A 24,841-nucleotide genomic window follows, 5' to 3' on the forward strand; every position below is an offset into this window, starting at 1 on the left:
TTTTGTCATGTCTTATCTTGTTTAAGTTTGCTTCATTGAGTTTCATCTTGTTGTATCAGATTTCAACTAGTAATGTCAAGCTTTGCTTTGTTTTTTTTTTGTTATCTTTTTTAGCTCATTGCATTTAGTTTTATTTATTTAGGCAATTTAGAGTCGTTTGGCCCTTAAACCATATCTTGTGATTGTTTCATGCGATTTTTAGTGAATGCTATTATGAAACCATAATGAAAATCACAATTATCCAAAGTTGTCAAAAATAACCCAGAAAAGACTGCTAAACATTTTCGCATTTTTTTTATGGGTCATACTGTAGATCACGAGTTTACGATCCTCAAAACGATGCTGAGAGCAATTAGAGATTGCAGCAACAAAAACACTCCAAATCTGTACTCGTTATACTTGGGCAGTTGTCGTTTCCATGTGCCTGTTTAGGAAAAATCCCAGCATTAACACACCGTTCCAGCAGCACGTTAGTTTTTTGTATATACTTATGGTGAAATTATACCGATGATTGATACAACAGCACACCCACTAATAGTCAAATGTACAGGTTAGATCCACAAGGGAAATAAAAACGCGCTGAGGGTTGGTATGAATATTGCAAACTATTGATTGGGCAGTTGAGATTTTTTTTCTGTAATATGCTCGTTTTGCAAACTTAATTGAATTATTATTTTATTATTATTATTATTATTATTATTTTATTTTTATTTATTATTATTGTATTATGTTTTCGCGTGAATACGTGCAATTTTTAGAAATGGGTGGTAACCGAAAGGTCAGAATTCAACAATGTAGTATACCTTCAAATATTCTCACTTAGTTCTGAACTTTTTTTTTTATTCTGAATGTACACTCTGAGCATTGAAAATGATGATTTTAGACGAATTTCTACTCTGTTCAAAATCAGTCCTTTAAAGTGACAATAAACCGAAAGCTCAATAAATTTCTTTCCCTACACTAGGCAGTGCAATCGTGAAAATGTACATAAATCCATTCGACGTTAGTTCCTTTAATGCAATCAGCGCGCTGCATGAGCCACATGACGAACCACTATGAATGAGTGACACTATCGTATCTATAGATGAAACATAACGAACGAACGATGCCGGATATGAGCCAATGAATTGGGTAAAAGTGTCCGTCTGTCGGTGATTTTGTAATAAACACGTTGTTATTTACTAAGGCACAAGTTGAAGAGTCTCCTCAAAACGGATATACCTTGGTACGAGAGTTTATTCGACGTTATTCGACGATTCAACGACGACGACGCCATCAACGGACGCCTCAAACAATGGCCATGATGGATGAAAACATGAATGCAGCAACAGCAGCGGCCGCCAGTGGAATTGTGGCGTCGACCTTCCTTACTTCATCGACAGCTGCCACATGCTATCAGAGGATTGCGGCCACCACTGCTAGAAAGGTAAGTGCGCTTTTGATTCGAAAAATGTTTTGCATCCTCCATCCTGTACCGATGATGACGGATCCGAAAGTATAGTTTGTATTTAATCAAAACTTTGTATTAAACAAAGTTTTCTTCTGATAATGACGCAAGTTTTCGATAAAGTTTTTACTATTCCTGAATTTTTTTTTAGGATTTACTCTCTACAATGTCTAAATCAACTCTAGGCGAAACTTAAAAATACAAAAGCCTTTCGAAGAACTATAACGTCGTTACATTTCGTCGAAAGCATTATGCTATTTTAAACTTCTTCGAGCAATCATCTGCTTGCCAACAACGAGGCGAAAGTGGTACCTAGCTAAATTTGAGCGCTCTCGTGCGTTCAATTGCTGAAGGTTAGAGACGCAAAACTATTGTTGGGAAGTTAAAGTTGACAGATTCGTTTTCGCTTGTCTCGATCTTGCTTTTGAGGCCTATTCATAACATAGCATTGCCCGAACGTATTTGCTCAACATGAAGGCACGTTCTTTGAAACGTGATTTATGATTAGATTGTTGTTGGGAGAAAAGATGCTTGCTACCGGTATTCGGGAGCCAAGTGATGCTACGTTGTGGTAATGAAATTTTATCGAACCACTACAAATCTGAGGCATCGATTTGGTTTCAGAATACCTGGAAACAACTGTTAAATGTCTTAAGCTAAACAATTCATTTGTCTAAATTAAACCTACCGCGAACTGAGAAGTCCCTCTTAAACTTAAGACTAAAGATATGAAGCTTGCTTCATTTAGAATTGGAACAAACTTTTTTCATATTGTGGCGGTCCTGGTGGACGGATTTGGATGTTCTTGACACCCACGTGTCGGGAGTTTTGTCAGCTTCACGTATGTATGGTACGACCAGGTGCTAACCAAGTTCGACGGGTGTCTTCTGATGGACGATGAAACCTATGTCAAGACTGACTTTACTTATTTTATTTGGCAAGGGCTCGGGGGGATGTTCCAGTCAAATTCAATTTTGTTTTTGCCTACAAATTTGCACAAAAATTTATGATTTGGCAGGACATTTGCAGCTGTGGCAAAAAAAATGGAAGTTTTTGTTACAAATAAGACAATGACGTCGGAACTTTACCAAAAAGAGTGTCTCCAAAAACAAATCTTTGTATATGGGAATGGGTCCAGCGTGACGTTACAACGTTTTCCAAACAATTTTTTGGTATATTCTAGGAAAATTTTAAGTTTTTTTGCGTACATTGAAAAATATTACTTTTCAGAATTTAAATCGCTACAATTTAGAATCAAAAATATTTTTATTGAACGAATTGTTATCAGATTACAAGCAATAGAAATCGTAACGTCACAACGCGCCACATTTTTCACTTGAATGATTATTTTTTTACAAAACCGTACTTTTCTGCTCTGCTATACGATCAAACTTTATTAAAGTTTTCAGAAAAGTATCATTCATTACAAACAACAAATCGCTGTTCTTGATTTTTTGAGATTTATTTTAGAGCGATTTAGTTTCGTGGCGTCACAATGCGCCATTTTTTCAAACACGGTTTTGCAAAGCGTTGTGACGTCATGAAATTTTAGTCTTAGCTACATAAATAAATAAAGGTATAAACATAAAATTAGTTCCCAATTCACCAAAAAAGTTGAGAATTGTGTGATTTGGTGATGAACTAAAGCCATTTTTCCCAAAGTGTGGTCTCGGTGGTCGAGTGAATTGAATCCAAAAAGGCCCATATAATAAGATAAGGTTTGCAACACTGCCAGCATCACTTTTATATGAAATTTTTTTTTAACGTTGATATTATTGAAAAAGAAATAAATAGTAAAAGCGTTTCTGAATCTTTTTAATAAACAAATGCAAAGGAACAGTACTGTTAATTTTCTTAAAGCACTAATGATGTTAACTGTGATTTTCTATCAGTATAAAAAGCAAAAACTGAAATGAATGGAATGGAAATGTTAACAAATATAAAAGCTTCTGATCGGCCTGGTCTCCCTCTTGCTTAGGGGCCGTTCACTAATTACGTAAGCACGATTTTGGAAATTTTCAACCCCCCCTCCCCCCCCCCTGGTAAGACAAAGTAAGATTTTTCAAAACCCCCCCTCCCCCCCTTGTAAGATCTTACGTTTTTTTTTTCTTTGAGAAATTGACACGTTTTTTTTTTTAAACTTGAAAATATTAAAAATGTGACATAAATGCTTCACAGCAAAGCACTTTTTAAGTAAAATTTAAAAAAAGCTGTATTTGAAAAGCACAATCTATACAAAACAACACATGAAATGTCATAAACGATTAATGAAAACATTATTCAAGACGTAGCATGTTTGGGGTAACAATAATTTACAATACATTTCCAAAATCGAATAAACAATATAAAATCTAAATTCCGATTTAAAAAAGAGAGATCAATCAGGTTAGCACAAGGCTCTGACCACAGGTTTATCTATTTTGAACACTCAGGTGAATTTTTAGAAACAATTACATTCAGAAACCCAAGAACCCAAGGTGTGAGTGAATGCGTTCTTGTTGACTGTCACGATTGGAAAAAGTAAGGCAAATTTTTATAATTTTACCATTAAAATCGGACCTGTAAATGGTCAAAAGTGTTTTGAGTTTGTGCATTAAAGTTCCGGGCACCCGTAAATTATGAAGTTAGCCGGAAGTGATGGGACCAAGCTGCTGAAAATGTGTTTTCAGTGGTGTGTCTCTCGACCCGAATGTCTGGCTGCTGCTGGTTTCTGCGTTTTCGATTCGAAAAAAAGTGAAGCGATTTCACGAGATAGAATTATCTCTGCAGTACGGGTGTGGAATTTTACCAACAAAATGCTTTCTGATTGACGGTTTTCTTTCGGCGATTAGTTTAATTTTTTTTTTTCAATGCTTATGGATACTCCGGATCTAGTCTGACGGAGGCCACACGGTTACCCTTGGGGCATGTAATACGTAATTGCGTCCTTTTGACGTCGTTTTTTTTTTCTTTCAGTTCTCTGAGGTGATGCCTTTTTTATTCCTACATTACTTAGCTCATGCTCATTGTTCGCCAGCTGCTGCTGGGGTCATGATTCACGACGGTTAGGAATCTTGTGCTTCGTAACTCACGTCTCACTGGTTCACTAGTTAGCTTCCAAGCAGAACAATGTGATGGAAGATGATTTAGGTTAGGTTACCCAAAACACTGATGGGAGTTTAGAATAATAGGGCTACCGGAATTATTACATATTGAATTGTATCATTGAATCGATCATTTCCAGAAAGTAAGTGCACCACTGCTGTTTAGGTTCGGAGGGGGGGGGGGGGGGGGGTCCTTATTTTAAATGTAATAGGGGAAATCTAGCGTATATGCACCTAATGTGTTAACAATGCCGTATAGCTGCAAAATTCATGTGTCTTACCTGTGAGATGGACTACAATTTATTTAGAAAAAATGTTTTCAGTACAAAATTTGTTGAAACGTTTTGTCCATTATTTAGACTATAGAATCAGGAGCTCTCAAATCCGTGGGCGTGATTGAGTGCTCATTTATATCACTTTGATATAAATGGGTATACCTTGACGTATAGCAACATTAAATATAGAATAGTGAGAGTATCACAGTTCAGTGTTGCTATAGGCATCAACGGATCACTTCCGACCATAAGTGAAACGGAACCCCTAGATGTCGGTCCCACGGCTTTTAACTAAAGCTCAATCACATGGTCAATCTGGTCCGATCAGAAATGATTGTTTGACCTTTTATTGTCATTTTAATGTTCTTTTCTATTTTTCTTAATGTTCTTTTCTATTTTTCAGATCATTCGGAGGTGGAGTTTTTTTTTTCTCTTCAGATATATTCAAATAGTTGGAAAGTTAGAAAGGAGTAGGTTAATATATTCAAATACCATATTCCTCCCCAATGCTCCAGTGGATGTGTATTTGCGGTTTATGAATTACGATGGCTTATTCTTAAATCTAGCTTTTTTCAATCACTGGGGGCTAATTGGATGGAAATGATATTTTGTGGTTTAAGGTTTGTGAAACGGATCTGTCACCTGAGTTGTTTTGATAGTATTATAGTTTAAAGCAAACAGTCTTGGCAATTTTTAAATCTCATTCAAAAGTAGGCATTCAACTATGTGAGGCAGGTAGTGTAGGGCAATGCTCAAACGGTAAGATAGGCTCTTAAATCCATATTTTGGTGAATTCGCATGTTTGTGATGATGTTGTGATAGGAATAAGGTAGCTTACTTCAACTATTAATTTGAGCTAGAATTTTTATTAGTTTGAAATAGGCTTGCTTCAAAAAGCAAACAGGCTCTCACATCCATATTTTGGTAAAATAGTATGGTTCTATGATATGACAGGAACAATGTAGCTTACTTCTACTATTAATTTGATCTCGGTTTATTATGAGTTTAAGCTAGGCTTCTTCTTAGATATTGATAGATGATATGAACTAAAACTCTTTTTTTTTCTCTTTTTTTCTCTTTTCTTTTTTTTTCTGTTTTCTTTTCATGTATCGTGGCATGTACTACCGAGAAATCATTTGGTCCAATGATGACGTTGAGCGAACCTTCAAGCCATCCCCTAACATCATGGGACCCAGACGTTGGCTTTCGCATGACATGGTTGCCAGCCCAAGGATCTAACCATAAATCAAATGCTGAAGACGGTGTCCTGTAACTTGGTGAGATCCTTCCTTATTATTTTAATATTTTCAATGCGCTTATAAACCGTAGTATGTAGATGCTTGGGGAGTATGTAGAGGCCAGTCTCGAACCCACCCTTGTCCTTCCTCCAACTGGTATCGGGAGGGGTTGGTTTATTATCTTGAACTGCATTTTATCCATATTCCATGGATATAATGAAGTGCTTGATGGTTTAACCAACGTCTCAAGATCGCTTACTATTCTACGCTGCCTTCTCTAAACTTTAAATTTTCTTCTCCAAACTATTCTAATTTTCATTTCCAGCGTCAGCTCCCCGAGCTATTTAAACGCCATAAAAAAAAAAAAAAAAAAAAAATTACATTCAGAAACCCAAGAACAACTAATTGGGACCTATATTTGGAGCATCTTGCTACTAAATTTCATGGATATACACCTGAAATTACTACTCCTCTTGAGTTGGATGAAGTGGTTGCAAAAACCACCGAAATTATTTTGAATTCTTATGAAGAAGCATGTCCCTTACGCACGTTGAAATTCAACAAAAACAGTACACCATGGTGGAACTCAAATCTTAGTAAATTACGAAAGAACTGCAGACGCTCTTGGAACCGAAGGCGTACGGAAGGTTTTGATGCTTTCAAGTTGGCTCGCCGAGCTTACCGGAAAGCAACAAGAGCTGCCGAGCGCTCAAGTTGGCAGAGCTACTGCACCAACATTTCAGGCTTGCAGGAAGCAAGTAGGTTAAATAAAGTCTTAGCGAAATCAAAAGATTATCAGGTTTCATACCTTAAAACCCCTAGTGGTGATTATACATCAAACGACGAAGAAACATTAAGTTGTCTATTCAATACTCATTTTCCAGGTTGTATTGATCAAGATTCATCGATAGAGCCTGAGTTCTTTTCTGGAAGTCTAGATTCCTGGCATTTTGCTCGGAAAATAGTTACTACAGAATCGATTAAATGGGCAATCGACGGTTTTGCTCAATACAAATCTCCTGGAAGCGACGGTTTATTTCCAGTTTTGCTACAAAAAGGTTTCGATCATTTCAAACACATATTAAGAAAAATAATGATAAGCAGTTTTGCTCATGGATATATACCTAAACTTTGGCGGCAGATAGCCGTGAAATTCATCCCTAAAGGGGGACGATCATCATACGACGAAGCCAAAAGCTTCCGTCCTATTAGTCTAAGTTCATTTCTATTAAAAGCACTCGAACGTTTAATTGATCATCATATCAGGCAAGAATGCCTTGTCCAACATCCGCTTAATGCGACACAACATGCATACCAAACAGGAAAATCAACATTAACTCTTCTGCACAACGTAGTACACAATATTGAAAATAGTTTTTCACAGAAAGAATCATGTCTAGGAGCATTTCTAGACATAGAAGGAGCATTTGATAATGTCTCGTTTACATCAATAATGGATGCGGCACTACTTCATGGAGTGCCTAGTGTTATAACTAACTGGATTAGCGCTATGCTAAGTAACAGGAATCTTCATTCGTCTTTAAGACAGGCTTCAATAACAAAAGTTAGCACACGTGGTTGCCCACAGGGAGGTGTACTATCACCTCTTTTGTGGAACCTAGTTGCAGACGGCTTGTTGAGAAAACTCAATGACCGTGGAATACCAACCTATGGATTCGCAGATGATTATCTTCTGCTGGTAAGAGGTTTGTGCATAAGCACATTATTTGATATAATGCAACAAGCTCTGCGCTCTGTTGAACGATGGTGTTCTCATGTAGAACTGTCAGTTAATCCTCTAAAAACTAATATTGTTTTATTTACTAAAAAACGTATCACCCGCGGGGTGCGCCCTCTGCTGTTTTATGGTTCTGAAATCACCGTGTCTAATCAAGTTAAATATTTGGGTGTCATTCTTGACTCCAAATTAAACTGGTCTGATCACATCGAATTCAGAATCAGAAAAGCATGCATGGCCTTCGGACAATGCCGACGTGCAATCGGGAAAAACTGGGGACTCAAACCCAAACATATTCACTGGATTTACTCCACAATAGTAAGACCAATTTTGGCCTATGGTTGTCTAGTGTGGTGGCAGAAAGGAGAAGTTGCAACAGTTCGGACAAAACTAAATCACCTTCAAAGAATGTGTCTTTTGGGGATGTCCGGATCGTTCACAACAACTCCTACTGCAGCACTAGAAGCTCTGTTTTCTATCAAACCTCTACACTTGTTCCTAAAACAGGAAGCCTTTTCATGTGCTTTTCGTCTACAGGCAGTTGGTCTCTGGCTGTCAGGAAATATCGAAAGATCATCGAGTCACACAAATGTGTGGCCTGAATTAGTTAGATTAAACAAGTTTAATTTAGCGCCAAACGATTTAACACTCTCGAGTAGTTTTCCCTATATGGGGTTTAAAGTCAAATTTCCTTCTCCTCAAGAATGGTTATCAGGTTTAGTAGAGGACCAAATGTCCTCTCATATTGTATTCTATACTGACGGTTCATTATCAAACGGCCGTGCAGGTGCAGGAATTTACTGTCACGAGTTGAACATAGAACATGCTCAACCTCTAGGTAAATATTGTACAGTCTTTCAGGCTGAGCTATATGCTATTATGTATGGAGTGCAAATTGCACTTCAAAAGAAAATTATGTTCAGAACAATTTATTTCTGTTCAGATAGCCAAGCAGCTATCAAATCACTTAGTGCTTCCAGTTCTAGATCAAAACTGGTAATCGCATGCCGGAAAGCAATCGAAGAACTTGCTGAAGGCAATGGATTAAATCTTCTATGGGTACCCGGACATAAGGGAATTTTTGGAAACGAATGCGCCGACGAACTCGCTAGAGCCGGGTCGGAAAAGGAATTTTACGGACCAGAGCCGGCTGTCCCAATATCGCCATGTTGGTTCAGAAACCAAATTCAAACTTGGTCCTCTAACCAGCATAAACGTTACTGGGAAGAGTTGGACACGTGTCGCCAAACTAAATTATTTTTAGAAAAACCATCTCCAATCATATCGAGTTACTTGTTAACTTTAAGTAAATCTCATTGCAGCATCCTGACCAGAGCACTCTCCGGTCATTGTAAACTCAACTATCACATGCACAACATTCAGCGTGCTGAATCTCCAGTATGTGGTAGTTGTGAATCAGATGTGGAAGATCCCTTCCATCTTATATGTAACTGTCCCTCATTTGCCAGTCTACGTTTTCGTACTCTGGGATCTTACGCTATAAGCGAATCTGAGTTTAAGAAATTAAACTTAAAAAACATGCTATCATTCCTTACCGAATGTAGAAAAGAGCTTTAATGCTAATAATCCCTAGTGGAAAGGCTTTATGCCATCTTAAATAGATTGAATTTATTTCTTCCTTTTATAGGTTTTTCAGGTTTCTCAGGTAAATGATGAAATCTTGGATAAAAAAAGGCTAGGCACAATTTTCCCGTATGTTTGGATAACGTGCCGCTATTAAGCCTACCCCCATTCTGATACCTGATGTTTGGGGTAACAATAATTTACAATACATTTCCAAAATCGAATAAACAATATAAAATCTAAATTCCGATTTAAAAAAGAGAGATCAATCAGGTTAGCACAAGGCTCCATAAAAATTGTTATGTTTTTTACTTGAAAATCATAAAAATCTTTTAAAAAAATATCATTCTAAACTACTAGAATTGGGACAAAAATGTTTAACGACAATCACGTTGTCAACTAACCTAAAAGCTCAGACTCATTCAGCGGTAAGCGATAAAGTTTTAGGATTTTTTTTGGTAAATCGTTTGTATAATTAAAAAGTTGGTAGTGTCTATCACTGAAAAAACTGTCTAGAAATTCATTATTTAAACCGCCTTATATTGATTTTTCAAGATTTTTTCAAGTCATTTTCAAAATATGATGGATTCAAATTGTGGATTCCCATCGCGAAATATTCCTTTTTGTTTCTATATTTTTCTCATTTAAAAAGATTGTTATGATGGAAAGAGAAAAGCGACGATCTTTTTTAATAATGTGATTTAGTGTTTTTGATGGCATGTTGGTTTGAATTGGTTCTCTATAAATTTTATAAAACCTGCAATTTATATTTATCAATTCAAAGCTTTTAAAAGATAAATAACATAACATCAAAATTAACCAACAAATTGGTAGTGAGTAAAAAAACCTGAGTAATATGGTTTCGTATGGCTGTGATGAATTTTTAATGTAACATTTCTTACGTAAGATTTTTGGAAACCCCCCCTGCCCCCCTAGTAAGAGATCGTAAGCAAATGTGAAACCCCCCCACCCCCCCTATGTGCTTACGTAATTTGTGAACAGCCCCTTACGCCAAGCTGTGTGAAAATGTCTATCATTCAGTTGAATGTTCACTCTTAAGAGCGTTAATGCTCAACCGCTTGAACAAGAGCATTTCAATCCCTGCTCATAAACCAGATCTCACTTGTTTTAAGCAGGCCATAGACTACACAAATGGCATGTACAAATTTGATGATTCCACGACGATTGTTTGATCTATGCTCGCCCACACACTATACAAACATTTTTCACGCGAACACAAACGATTGCTGGCGAAAACAGCAACAGCAGCAAAAAAAATCCATCTCCACCCCGGCTGGGAGGACGGTTTGTACAAAATATTTCGATCCCGACCGATTTTACTCCAACGGTTTGGGCGCTCATTCAAGCAGTGCCATACACTATGCAAATCGTGTTTACAGCGACAAAATTTCATCGAATTTGTACAAATGTTGTGTAGTCTGTGGCCCGCTTTAGTCCAGGATAGCTAGATTTATAGGTATACTACTCCGCTGCTTGCATATGTATTAGTAGGCCAACCAAAAATTAGTTATAGAAATTCCACATAAATGTATGGAATTTTTTTAAAATATTAGTTTTTTAAAAAATCTACTGATTTTAAAATTCTGCAAAAAATATAAAAATGTTCAACAAAGTATTTAAAATGTATTAAGCTCTTGTGCGTATGGAATACGTATTTTTAACGGTTTTTTATTTGAGTAAAAAAAATTGCTTTTTGCTAAATTCCTCATAACTGTTTTTTTTACATTTTGTATTATTTAAAATAAAGAAGCATTCATTACAAGTAGTAACAAGTCATTTTATTAGCATATTTTTACAACTTTATTTGAAAAAAAAAATGCTTTCCGAAGTTCGATTATTTTGCTGAAATACTGCTAAATTGCCAAAGCAAAACTGACTCGTTGTCAGAATATTGAAAGCTTTTGAACATAAATTTTACTAATTGCTACACAAGCTATTTCAAAGAATGCGACTGATCACTTATTTGAACAATAAGACCCCTCAACTTTCCATAAATTGTAATTTTGTTTCAAATCCCGTACATATCGTTCGAAATTTCATAACTATTTTTGGTCCTGCGTTTACACGGTTCTGTCGATTGAGGTTAAGCGCAATGTTTTAGCTAATGATCTACCTATCTTGGTTGCACGTCGCTATTGCACGTCGGAGAGAAAAAAAGAAAAAAAAACTTAAACAAAGCCTGTGTCGCGACGCGCCTTTGTCAGGAAGCTTCATTTATCCTAGATAGTGTTCCGAAAATCACTCAGTTCTCATGAGAGACACCGAAACGTTTTCAACAGCGAAAGCAAAACCTTAATTGTCGGTTGGTTTATCTCCCAGCTGGGCAAAGATTGCGTGCGACAGCGCTGCTCCGAGAACCAAAGAAATAAAATTTCAAAGAGAGACGTTCCTTCTCCAGTTGGAATTCTCAACTGATTGAAGAGCTACCTGGTTTTCAGTTTCTTTTACCACTCGATCAGTGCTGCAAATTTTCAGTGTCAGTGAGAAATTAACAGCTGACTTTATTGGAGTGTATCGGTCAGTTCAATTCCAACTAGATTCATACGAGAATGAACAGAAAGCTCAGTCTGGAAAGCTCTCTGCACACTCATTCACCAATCGGCAACATCGGTGCTTAGTATACATTCAGGCTCTTTGCAGGTTCATGAGGTTATCCAATCTTCATTTTCAGTTTCAAGCGAACATTGCTGAAAGTGAAAAAAGCTTCCTTCTATTATCATTAAGTTTAGTTGAATGGTGACAAAGATTGTTCGACTCGCTAGACATGCGCAAATTTCAGAATTACTGCTGAGATCGCTATTTTTGAAGGATTCTGATAAAAAATACGTCTTATTCAAATGGTGTGAAGAAGTGGGAAGGTTTAGAAATGAGTGTTCGGGTTGGCGAGACGAACGCTGGCGAGGGAGCGTGTAGACGAATGTGGGGGGGGGGGGGCAAAATTATGACAAAAAGTAGGCAATAAAATGACAAAACATGACAAATGTGTTCAAAGTATGACAAAATTATGACAAAAAAAAATTGACAAATAGGACTAAAATTTACAATACAATGGAAAAATATTTACTAACACAACTCTGTGGAAAATATGTTTAATCTGATTAAAATATGACAATATTTGAACAAAAATATGACAAAAAAGACAAAATCATTGCATAAAAAATGACAAATGTCGTTAACAATTGACAAAAATATGACAAATATAACAAAATTATGACAAGCGTGGTAAAAATATGATAATAAATTGACAAAATCATGACATGAAATTGTGATAAAATCAGACAAATATCATTGTATATCATTGATATCAAAAGAACAAAAATACGACTATGTCGTCAAACTATCAAAAAAATTGACAAAATGATTAAATATTACAAATGTGGTATCTTCCAGATTGTTGTCATTTTTTAACCACATATATCATTTTATTGTCATTTTTTGTGATAATTTTGTTTTAATAATAAGATTTATGTCATAATGTTGTCTTATTTTCATCACATAAGACATGTTTTTGACAAAGGTTTCTCGAAGTTTAATCATCTTATTGTTAAATTTATGTCATATTTGTCAGACTTTGTCATAATTTTGTAATTTTGTTGTCATGTTTTGTCATTGTATTGTAAATGATTTGATTCATTTTTGTGTTATTTTTCATATTATTATCACATTTGTCAAATGTTTGTCTCGTTTGTCGGATATGTGTCTTATTTCTGTTATGTTTTGTCATTTTATTGTCAATTTTTTGTCATATTTATGACATAATTGTTTGATTGATGTCATTTTAGTGTCAAATTTTAGTCATAATTGTCAGATTTTTCTCATACTTTTGTCAAAATTTTATCATGTTTTCAACATATTTATCACATTGTGTAATGGGATTGACACGAATGGCAAAGCGTTGGTAAAGTGTCACAAATAAACAAAAAAAAAAAACATTGTGTAATAATTTTGTCATTTTTTGACCACATTTTGTCATATTTTTGTCATTATTAATTACCATAAATTCAATTCTCATGAATTTAATATTCATCCATCCTCTTGTCCCCCCTTCAAATAATCGTATAGTCTCAGCGATTTTCAATTCGCGTTTTCTTTTTGAATCCGAATTCATAATTTGCAAAAATGGCAAAAACAAATGCTTACTGAAATTATCAGCAACTTTCGCTGACACTGATTGAATGCTTAAGCTGCAGTCACTGATCAAAAACAGTGAGCGACAGAAATGAATAAGCGAAAGACGCTTTCGTAGCTTTCGAGTGAAACAAGTTAGTTCGGGTTTACGAGTGAGCTTTCTACTGACTGATAGACACACTCACAAAGCTTTCTGTAGGCACGAGGATGACCGAGCCGATCAGAAGCTTTTATATTTGTTGACTTTTCAATTCCGTTCATTTCAGTTGAAGCTTTTTACACTGATAGAAAATCACAGTCAGTATCATTTGTGCTTTAAGAAAATTTGCAGCACTGCACTCGATAACTTTTCTTGCTCACTCACTCCCTCACTCATTCATTTACTGATTGATGATCGAATGCTGTCTGCCTGATACATCTTGCTTTGAAGTTGGGGAGGACCAACACGCAAACAGTATGTATGTACATATGTATCTGCCGCTATGGCAGAAAGTACGCTGGCAGTATGAACCGATGCAAGGCCGCATTGATTGAGTTTTAGTGAGTGAGTGAGTGAGTGGATTTTCGAATTGGATCTTGTATCAGTAAGTGTCTCAATCACTTCTGATACACCAGGTAGTGAGCTTGAGAGATCGACTTTGAAGCGAATCCGCTCTCGCTTTTGAATCTTGTTTACTTTGACTTCGCATTGTCGCACTGCCAACTCTCTAGGGAACTACAGGCAGCAGCATTCGGCTTTGAATTTTTTCAACTAGAAACCTATCATGAGCGTTTCTTCCGAGTGATTTTCGGAACACTGATCCTAGGCAAAATACAACGCGAAAATTGTCGGTAGTGACGTCACTTTTGTCATGATAGCTATGTTTACGAAAAAAAACTTTACTTTATGGCAACTAATAATGACAAAAATGTGACTGATGTGGTAAAAATCTGACAAATATGACAAACATTTTGCAAATGTGGTAAAAAATTACAAAATTATGACTATAGTATGATAAATGTGGTGAAAACATGACAAAATTATGACAACAGTATGACCAAAATCTTACAAATATGACTAAAGTTTGTATGTAAATGTAACTAATTTAAATATAATCACAAAAATCTAATCAATATGAAAAAATTATGGCATTAATAGGACAAAAAAAAATTACTACAAAATGACAAAATATGACATAAATCTGACAAATAAGACAAAAATTTGACAAATGTTATAAAAATATTACAAAATTATTACAAATATCGCTTAAATATTGCAAAATTATGGCATAAGTATGACAACAAAATTGACAAAACATGACAAAAATATTACAAAATTATGATAAAAAAAACTGACAAATAGGACAAAATTTAGTTTTTTTTGTGTTATATGTACTAACACACTACAAATTTTCAAAAACTATCAAAACATAAGTTCATGAATCATATATCCGATTTCTGACTACAGACTACAAATTTAGATAAATTTACCAGAATTTAGGTAAAAATATTGAGGCATCTAAAACTCAGCGCATTTCAAACTAAAGTTTAAAGATATACAAAAAAATCATGATTCAGTAATCAAAATGAGATTACAATTAGTAGCCAAGCTATAAAATAAAACTTGTTTTCTTATTCCGAAAATAAAATAAAAAACGTCAGAAATAAAAATTGAAATTTGAATAATGAATTCAAACTTGAAATTAAGTTGATTTATGGATCGGTTATTCAATACGAAATTAATCGCGCATGATTATGTTTTAAATTTCAGAATTCAAAAGCAAGATTTTTACAGTAAAATTTAGTCTTTTTACTTGATATTTTCAAAGTATTATATACCTATGTATATAAAAACTATAATTTATCTCATGCAAATAATAAATACAAAGCCTTATAATAGACGAATATGGTGTGAAAGACTAAAACGAAAGTAACAATTTTCGATTAATAGGTTAGTACTACTAAAATTATTTTTTATCGTATTACCATCACCATATTCTGAATAACCTTTGAGTTTAAAGATTAAACTGAAAAAAATTAAGTCCTCTCACACTTGTACGTTCAACTTGCATAAAAATATCATAATTTTCGGTCAAAAACCTGATGAACATATTTATTTGCACATTTCGAAACATGGAAAACCATAAAATCTCAATCGAGAAAACCGGGGGAAAAAGCGTGAATTTGAAAATGGAAACTCGCTGACCATCCTGCATTTGTCATATTTTTATCACTATGATAAAACTATGTAAAAATATGGCAAATATTTTTACATAGTTTCATCATAGTTATTGTAATTTTTTTGTCATTCTTGTAATATTTTAATCATAATTTTGTCTAATTTGTCATAATTCATGTCATGTCATTTTTTGTCATAATTCATGTCATGTTTTGTCATTTTATTGTCATATTTTTACCACACTTGCCATATTTTGGTTATTTGATTGTCATTATTTTGTCATAATAATATCATATTTTTGTCAATTTTTTTTCCATGTTTGTAATTTTAATGCCATTTTTGTCATATTTGTGTCGTAATTTTATTGTAATTTTGTCTTAGCTACCCAAATACAGATTTGACGACGTATAAGTGCGAAAAACTTATCAATAACATTACTGAAAAAATTATGCGCCGGCCGATGGGAGATACCAAGAATAAAATAGAAATATTTCTTACAAAAAACTACAAATATTTTTTTCAAACTTTCATGAATTACCATAATATTACCTTCATTTCCTTCATTGAAAGTGTTTCGATTGTTTTTTAGGTACACGCATTCGTAACTGTCCCATTTCTAAATTAAATAACCTTTGTTAATGATTTGAGATGTGCTTTGTCGGCTTTATCTGACTGTTGTTTTCTGCGTTCAGAAGTGACTATAGAAATACTGAAAACATCATCTTGTGATATACCAATATTCATAGGCAATCAATGGGTTTTTGGGAAGAATGACAGCTTGCTGTTAAATTCCTTAAAAAAAATAGGCAATCAATTTTCTATGATACTGTAATTAATAAAAAAATGACTATCAGGATATTTGAACAAGTTTCATTTTTATAATTTATTCTTAGCAATAATTCCTTCAACAGTGTTCATAAAACCATTTAAATTAAATGTCTTAATCTTGCAACGTGACTTTGATACAAATAACTGCTACTTGAAACGGCTTTTTTAAAGTGATTAAAAAACTCAAGTATCTGAAACGTTACCGCTTAACGGTAAAACCACTTCTAAAGATCATTACATCGCCAGCAAAAAAAAATTAACGCAATAACAACAGAACTACAACATCCGCAGCGGAACACGGGGACGGGAAGGTGGCTCCGGAGGATGACCTTCGTTCGTGATGAAATTTTCCCGCCATTTCTGAAACAACGGCAGCAGCACCGGGCGGTGGGGTTTCGATATCGGCAGCTCGCGAAGACTACGAAACGAATAGGCTTTAGCTTTAGGTTTGTAAGTGAGTAAACTCGTTTGGTTGAGTATGATCGGCGGCGTCAAACCAAACAACACCTTCTCGAAATCGACGAGCACTCAGCCTGGTTCAGCTCAACTCAGAAGGGGTAGATCCAAAATGTACAGTTTGATCTGCTGAGGGTTGAGCAGCTCGTGGTGGCCATTCACCCACCAAATCTCGTGCAGTTGATCCCCCTCAGCCCCGTCAGATATATGAGGGGATGAAGTTGTTTTTGCGTGCTTCCATAATGAAAAAAAACTTCTTGAGTCCCCACATTTGGCACAACCCAGTGCGAAATACCAACATATTGGGCAATTATGACGAGGCGCGCTAAGATATGTATGACCAACAGGTTGCAGATTTGCGAGTCAGATTCTGCAAAACCTTGGCCCGAACGCTACATCTCAGAGTTGAGGAATATCTAGGTATAGCTTGGTAGGCACTTAGCTGAGGTTGCAAAACTTCTTTGCCCAGCACACCTTGAGTGGCTCCAAGGACGATGACGGATGAACCGCTATCTTCTTTTTTAACAGTAGGTATAGCTTACAGCAGCTCCCTAAGAATGTCTGCATGTTTGCATATAAACAAAATTGCTTTCAGTCTTGGGGATAATAGATTACCGTGATGATGATGATTAAGATGTAGTGCGTCAAACAGTTTCTACCTGTAATAAACCTTAAGAACGTTCCCGATAAACAAACCAGTTGCCAGATGATTGTGCAATTTCGTGTTTATGATTGAGAGCGAAGCACACATTTTAACTGAAGCAAGGAAAAAGGTTCACTTTTTCATATGGCGTAGTTAGAATCGCTGTAAGGGAAGGAATTATATGAAACTAATTCTACTTGTCTGAATTAAAGGGGGTCCTATTTATTGTTGTCCAAAACCTTTTGTTGCATAGTGTTTTGTACCTGTTGTGTCACCACGAGAGAAAGCCAAGTTTTCGCGTTTTTAAGTTTTAGTATAATTCTCAACCTCGTTGTCGTTAAAGTACAAAATTCAGAATGAATAATAAGAATAACAAAAGTATATCTAACTGACATATCTCGTTGGGGCATCCAGTGATGACGATCTTCGATGATGTTCGAAAGCTGCGCATCGAGGGACCCAACATCTCCCCTTTTAAGCCCAGAGTCCAGGAGTATATCGATCCGGAACACGTCTCGTACGTTCAGAACGTCTAAGTTGAGCTCCAGGGTCGTTGATTGTAGAAGTCGCATTTTCCTTCGAAGAAAGCCCGAAGTCATCCAGAAGAATATCCAAAGGAATGCGTGATCGTTGTTCAGGTTGTTCGGGACTATCGGAAAGTCGGCGGCGGAGTTGGTTGGTATGCACTTTCAAAGGCCTATCGTAATTTTGAAGTTCGATGATGTAATGCACTTCCCCCTTTTTCTCGATAATCTTTCCTGGCGCCCATGTAAAATCGCCTCTTCGAAACACATGTACGTAAACTAGATCGCCTTTTTCAAAATAACGATCAATCGCACCATGTTTTAAATTATAAGCAGCATTTTGTTTGAAATTTTCGATTGTAGGTTTAGGTTTAGGTTCAGGTTTAAGGAGTAAGTCAAAAGTACTTCTAGGCTGCCTACCTAACATAATTTCTGCTGGTGACTTTTTCCCAGGTGTTTGTGGATTGGGAGTAGTTCGATAAGCTTGCAAGAAAACTTGCAAAGATTCTTCTAAATCTGCTGCACTGATCTTTTTCAACGATCTTTTTAATGTATCCACGAAACGTTCTGCCTGTCCGTTAGATGATGGATGATAAGGGGCAGTAGTAATATGATCAGTTCCGTGCTGCTGTAGAAAAGATCGAAACTCAGCACTAGTGAACTGAGGTCCATTGTCGGAAACGAGTGTCGTCATACAACCAAAACGAGCAATACATTGTCGTAAAAATTTAATGGTGGTTTTGGTGGTTGTAGAAGACGTAGCAAAAATTTCTGGCCATTTTGAAAGTGCATCGATTACTACGAAGAAGTAAGTTCCGTCCACTGGTCCAGCGTAATCTACGTGGACCCGTTGCCAAGTTCCAGTTGGAGTGGGCCACGACTGAAGGGAAACTTTCGTTGGAAGTTTTGCTGCTGCAGCACAGTTAGTGCAAGAACAAACAAGCTCTTCGATGTCATTGTCCAGCCTCGGCCAGAAAAAATAGCTTCTTGCAATCGATTTCATTCGGACGATTCCCGGATGAGCCTTGTGGAGCTGCTTGAGGATTCGTTTGCGATACGGTTCGGGAATGATGATTCTATCTCCAACCAAAAGGCAACCATTTAGCTCACTGAGAGCAAAACGACGGCAGAATAGATGCTTTGCCTCTGGGTCGGTGATTTTCTTCGCTGAATCTGGCCAACCTTGACGATGATATTCAAGAATTTTCTGTAACGATGATGAGCTTTGAGTTGCTTTGCTTATCATTTCTTGCGTTACTGGAACGTTTTGAAGCGAAGACTCGAGAGCACTTCCCATGTCTTCGTCGACGCGAATCGTTGCGATCACCAAGTCCTCGTCAGCTTGATGATGTCTGTTTATCAGGCGTGAGAGAACGTCGGCATAACCAAATTTATCCGTTGCTACATACTCGATACGAAAATCATAGCTTAGAAGAATAGTGGCCCAACGTTGTAACCGATTTGCGGAATGAACCGGTATGCCTTTGTGGGATCCAAATATGGAAAGCAACGGTTTGTGATCCGTTTGCAAGGTAAAGTGCCTTCCATAAATCATCGAATGGAACTTTAAAACACCAAAAACGAGAGCGAGGCCCTCTTTCTCAATTTGCCCGTAGTTCCTCTCGGCAGGGGTGAGAGAACGACTACGATGCTGAACCACCTTAACTGCTCCAGTTGGTAGGCGATGCAAGAGACAGGCACCGATTCCGGTGCTCGACGCGTCAGCCGCAACGATGATTTCATGGCGAGGGTCAAAATGCATCAAAAGTAATTCGGAACTCAATATCTGCTTAAACTCTTCGAAAGACTGTTGACATTCCGACGACCAGTTCCAACGAGCATTCGACTTGAGAAGTTGATCCAGAGGATGTCGTAATCGATGCATTTCTGCCACGAATTTTGAGTAATAATTTACGGCGCCAAGAAATGCGCGCAGCTCCTGCAGATTGGTTGGAGGAGGCATGCTCGATATAGCTTGTAGTTTATCTGGATCAGGGCGAATTCCAGAGCTGCTGACAATATGCCCAAGGTATTTTATTTCTTCCATAAAAAATCGACATTTTTCTAGCTGCAAATGGAAACCAAAATCTTTAATGCGATCTAAAGTTGCACGAAGATTGTGAAGGTGGTCTTCGGCGTTTCGTCCGCCGACGAGCACATCATCCAGATAAACACGAACACCCTTCAATCCAGAAACCATGGAGTCCATAATCTTTTGAAAGGCCCCGGGTGCTGGTTTGACCCCAGGAGCCAAACGGTTGAACCTGAATAACCCACGATACTTGTTTATCGTGAGCAAATCCTTAGATTCATCGTCAACTTCGATTTGCAAGTAAGCGTTCGATAAATCAATTATGCTGAATATGCGCATACCAGCAAGAGAGGAAAAAATATCATCAGGAATGGGGAGAGGATATTTGTTTGGCTGGAGAGCGTCGTTCAAGCCCGTCGAGTAATCTCCGCAGCTACAATAGGTGCTGCCCAGCACGAATATTCGACCGGAGTAATGATGCCGAGATCTTCCAGTCGTTGTAGTTCGGCTTCCAGAGCTTCGTGGGCTGCTTGAGCAACCGGACGTCGTGGTACGTACACAGGCTGAGAATTTGGCTTCAAGTACAATTTCACCTGTGTCTTAGTGCACAATCCCAAGGAGTTCTGGAAGAGCTCGGGAAACATTTGCTGTAGCTGTCGCACCTTATCGTCGGATCCAGACTTCACGCTGACTCTGTTGCACACAGAAGACAATGGAATGGACCATAAGTTGAACGAATCGATCAGATCTAGGCCCAATAAATTGAGATCATCGCTCGGAGCAATGTAGCAGGTAGCAGGTTTGCTGATATCCTGAAGCGTAACGGTGCACTGAAACTCTGCTTCCAAGTTGACGTTTCCACCAGAAGCGCTGATAGCTTCGTGCTCAGTTGGTTTTGTTGGAGGAGCACCTAAAGCAATCCAATTTTTCTAGGGTGGTCGGATTTACCGGTTTTTTTTCAAATCCGGTATTTCGGTATTCGTAATTTATAAAACCGATAAAACCGGTAAAACCGGTATTTTTCAAATCATATCAAATTCATGAAAAAGTTCCGTCTAATTGCAGTAGCATAAAATGCTCAGAATTTATAACGCAATAGATTTAGCAACATTATTATAATCATTTATCATCCAAATTTCATAATTATAATTTCGCTGTGAAGTTACAGAGATTAAAGAAGTTTCATATAATTTTCAACGAATTTTTGTCCTGTACTCTGTTATACAGTATTCAGATTTAAGAACAGATTTTATAATCTTGTTTTTATCGCAGCTGGGGAAAGAACAGATTTTACAGATTTAGGAAAAGTTTTAAAACTTCTTTCATGAAAATGATATACAACATATATTTATTTTGATATACAAAAAGATTTTACGGTAAAAAAAGTAAGACAAAATAAAAAACTCTGTGACAAAGTTTCTGGTTGACTCACTGAATTTCAGATTTTTGTTGTCTAAAATACGAATGTTTTCCCCGCAACTAAGGTCGTGATCGCATTCAGTTTGCCTTTCTTACATTAAAACGAATAAATAGAAATAAAAACCTATTCAAAATCCAGTCAAAGTTCAGCAATAAATATAGTTGTTTGGATCTGATCCATACGTGTTTCATTATAATACTGTTGCAAATTTATAAAAACTTTGTAACTGCTTTGGCTGGAAAAAGAAAATGCTTCAACAGAGTTAAAAATAAAAACAGCAGAATTCCATTAATTACCTTGAAAATATTGATAGATAAATTTCTCACAAACATTTTAACATGTGTTTGTTTGATGAAAAATTAAATGTTTTGAAACAAAGAAGGATGTTTCTAACCAATTTTCAACATTTTCGGTTTTAAATTTTAAATTTGTGAAAGCCCGGCACCATTTGATAACCGCCTGAAACTTGATGAACCCTATAAACTTGGCCTGCTTATAGATTTCTCATTTTTGCATCTTTTGACTAAGTAGTAATCTTAAATTTCTTGTAGCTGTATTTTTATTCAGTCATTGTATGTACACTTGAACAATCTTTAAATGTAGTCGAGCGTTAGTTCGATAGCTGAACTGAAATGTGTAAAGTTTCATATAAAAATATCTTCTAAGAGAGAGGTGGGAGCTTGGCAATGCCCTTTTGAATGCCACTATAGCTTTCATCCAGAAAGTTATATCGACAAGTTTTAGCAATAATCCAATCTCACATAAACTAAGGTTGCCAGATTGCCCGGTTTTATCCGGGTTTGCCCGGATATTTAATATAAAATTTGGAGAAAGTCCGGTCCAGCCCGGTTGCCCGGATTCATTGGAAATGCCGGGATTTTGCCCGGGTTTATTCTCACTTTCATTCTTAAATCAAACTAAAAAAAATACAAATTGTGTTCCAAATTTGTTTATTTATGCGTCCAAAATGAAATTTCCTGAGAAAATTTCATAAAAACCATTAAATTTATTTTGAAAGCCTAAAATACGATTTAAAATCTGTTGATAAATTCTGGTGAAAAAAAAATTTATTCATTTATTTTTCTTGATTTTTAATGAGTAATTTCTTGGTTTTGACCTAATTTGCCCGATTTTTGCCAGAATTTTGGTCTACCATTTTGAAATCAAATGCCCGGATTTTGCCAGGTTTTCACATAAAAATAGCCCGGTTTGTCCGGCCCGGATACATGCTGAAAAAATTCTGGCAAACTAAACATAAACCTTGTAGTAAGGTTTATTGAGCTTAGATTTTGAAGCTGATTGAACAAAATTTGAGTATTTGCACTCATACATATTTGGTAAAAATAAACATTTAGCTGTGTCAATTTTATTTCAATGCAAAACAATAATGAAAAATTTACCGGAAATATCGGTTTTTTACCGTATCAATAGTCGGTATTTCCGGTATTGGAAAATGGACGGTTTTACCGGTTTTACCGGTTTCGGTAAAACCGGTTAGACCACTCTAAATTTTTCCGACTTATAACCGTGATATCGGAAGCCGTATCTATTTGTAGTTTGATCGGCTTACCATTGATGAGAATGCTGACAAATTTGCGTCTCCGACGTACCAGTGATGTGACCGACGAATTTTTTTTCAGAGCGGAAAAATTATCTCTAGCTGTTTTTGGTTTCGGTTTGGATGCAAAAGCGCAGTAACCCTCCTTATGACCGGTGACTTAACAGTTTTTGCAGACGTGGGTGGAGTATGAACAATTCGCACAGCCAGCAGGGTGATTTAGGAGGTTTATCTTCGGTTTTCGGCTTGTGATGTGGTTTTTTGTTGTTCTTCTGATTGTGTTTTGTTCGCTACTTGTCAGTAAGAGCATGAATAGAAACTGCAGAAGAATGAGGAGTGTTTTCGATCAGGGCAGTGTCCAATTTTAGGTTCAACATTCGCTGGCACTCAGTGGATAGGGCTTCCACTGTGAGAGCCGCGGCATCTTCCGTCTCTAGTTTGGACAGCAGCCTGGTACGGATTTCCGAATCTCGATGAGAACGCAATCCGCACACAAAAATGAGAGCCTTGAACTCGTTCTCGGTCAAACTGCTCACCTTAAAATCCTCGCAAAGCCGATTAACCGCACCGGCGTAGGCGATGAAGTCGTCGGATTCTGGCTTCGTGTATTGCAAGCATTTGCACCGCTTGTTGAACAGCGAGGTACGTCGTGAAAAAATTTCCGTGAGCTTCTTTGTTGTCTCCTCAAACGAAAAATCTTTGGGTTGTTTAGGCAAAATGTAATTCACGTACCTGCTGTGCGCTTTGGTGTCTAATTTTCGAAGCAATAGTCGAACTTTAGATGGTCCATCCAGCTTATTAGCATCTTGCGAAAATGTATCCTCATAGCGGGAGAACCAAACATCAAACAGGCAATCGTCGGTGTCTGGATCATAATGAAATTCCGTCATCGTGTTGGCCAAAGACTCTAAGAGGAATTCCTTGTTGTCTCCGGGTCCAGTAGCATTTAACCGTGGAGGTGCTACGATGGGTTTTGCGGCGAGAGATTTCACCAAATCCTGGAGTTGCTGTTGTTGTTGTTGGAGTGCGTTTAGGGTCTCCTGGAATCCCTTCGTTTGTTCCAGCTGTTGAGCTTGTAGCTGTGCATTTTGTTGGGAAACCGTAGCGAGGCTTACAATGATGCTTTTGAACTCGGCATCACTCATGGTTGGTGTGAGGTTAGAACGATGGTTGTGGGTATCTTTTTGCGAAAATCGCCGTGTAACTGCTGTTTTGACTGTTGAGAAACAACGGAAACGATGATCTACAGGTTCCTCGTCGCCAACTGTTTTGTACCTGTTGTGTCACCACGAGAGAAAGCCAAGTTTTCGCGTTTTTAAGTTTTAGTATAATTCTCAACCTCGTTGTCGTTAAAGTACAAAATTCAGAATGAATAATAAGAATAACAAAAGTATATCTAACTGACATATCTCGTTGGGGCATCCAGTGATGACGATCTTCGATGATGTTCGAAAGCTGCGCATCGAGGGACCCAACACATAGTATTCCTACATCTCAGCCATCAGCCATCAGCCAAAACAGATCTTCAGGCGGCATCCACGAAAAGGACGAATACATATACAAAGTTTCAAATATTTTGAAGTTAATTGCTAACTATGGTTCGTCTAAAATTTGGACATACTTCCCCTCTCCCCTATGCCACAATTCGTAACGATCGAGTTTACTCCCTCCCTCCTTTAAGAGCGTAACGTTATTTGTGGATGCCTTT

At 36.9% G+C, this 24,841-nt stretch overlaps 1 protein-coding gene across 3 annotated transcripts in view; it reads left to right on the forward strand.

Annotated features, from left to right (window-relative positions):
* The first annotated feature begins 563 nt into the window (after positions 1-563).
* Positions 564-24,841, forward strand: part of LOC129742260 (progestin and adipoQ receptor family member 3) — a 74,073-nt gene continuing 49,795 nt past the window's right edge. Inside the window, exons 1-2 of one of the 3 annotated variants that reach the window (XM_055734224.1) lie at positions 564-585; positions 965-1,426. In XM_055734224.1, coding sequence (XP_055590199.1) covers positions 1,295-1,426 — 132 coding nt within the window. In that variant the 5' untranslated portion in view covers positions 564-585; positions 965-1,294. Of the gene's footprint in view, positions 590-964; positions 1,427-24,841 lie in introns of all 3 variants that reach the window. The other 2 variants (XM_055734163.1, XM_055734277.1) reach the window with 2 other exon arrangements.

The sequence above is a fragment of the Uranotaenia lowii genome, chromosome 1, assembly GCF_029784155.1.
Source record: "Uranotaenia lowii strain MFRU-FL chromosome 1, ASM2978415v1, whole genome shotgun sequence".
Taxonomy (NCBI): domain Eukaryota; kingdom Metazoa; phylum Arthropoda; class Insecta; order Diptera; family Culicidae; genus Uranotaenia; species Uranotaenia lowii.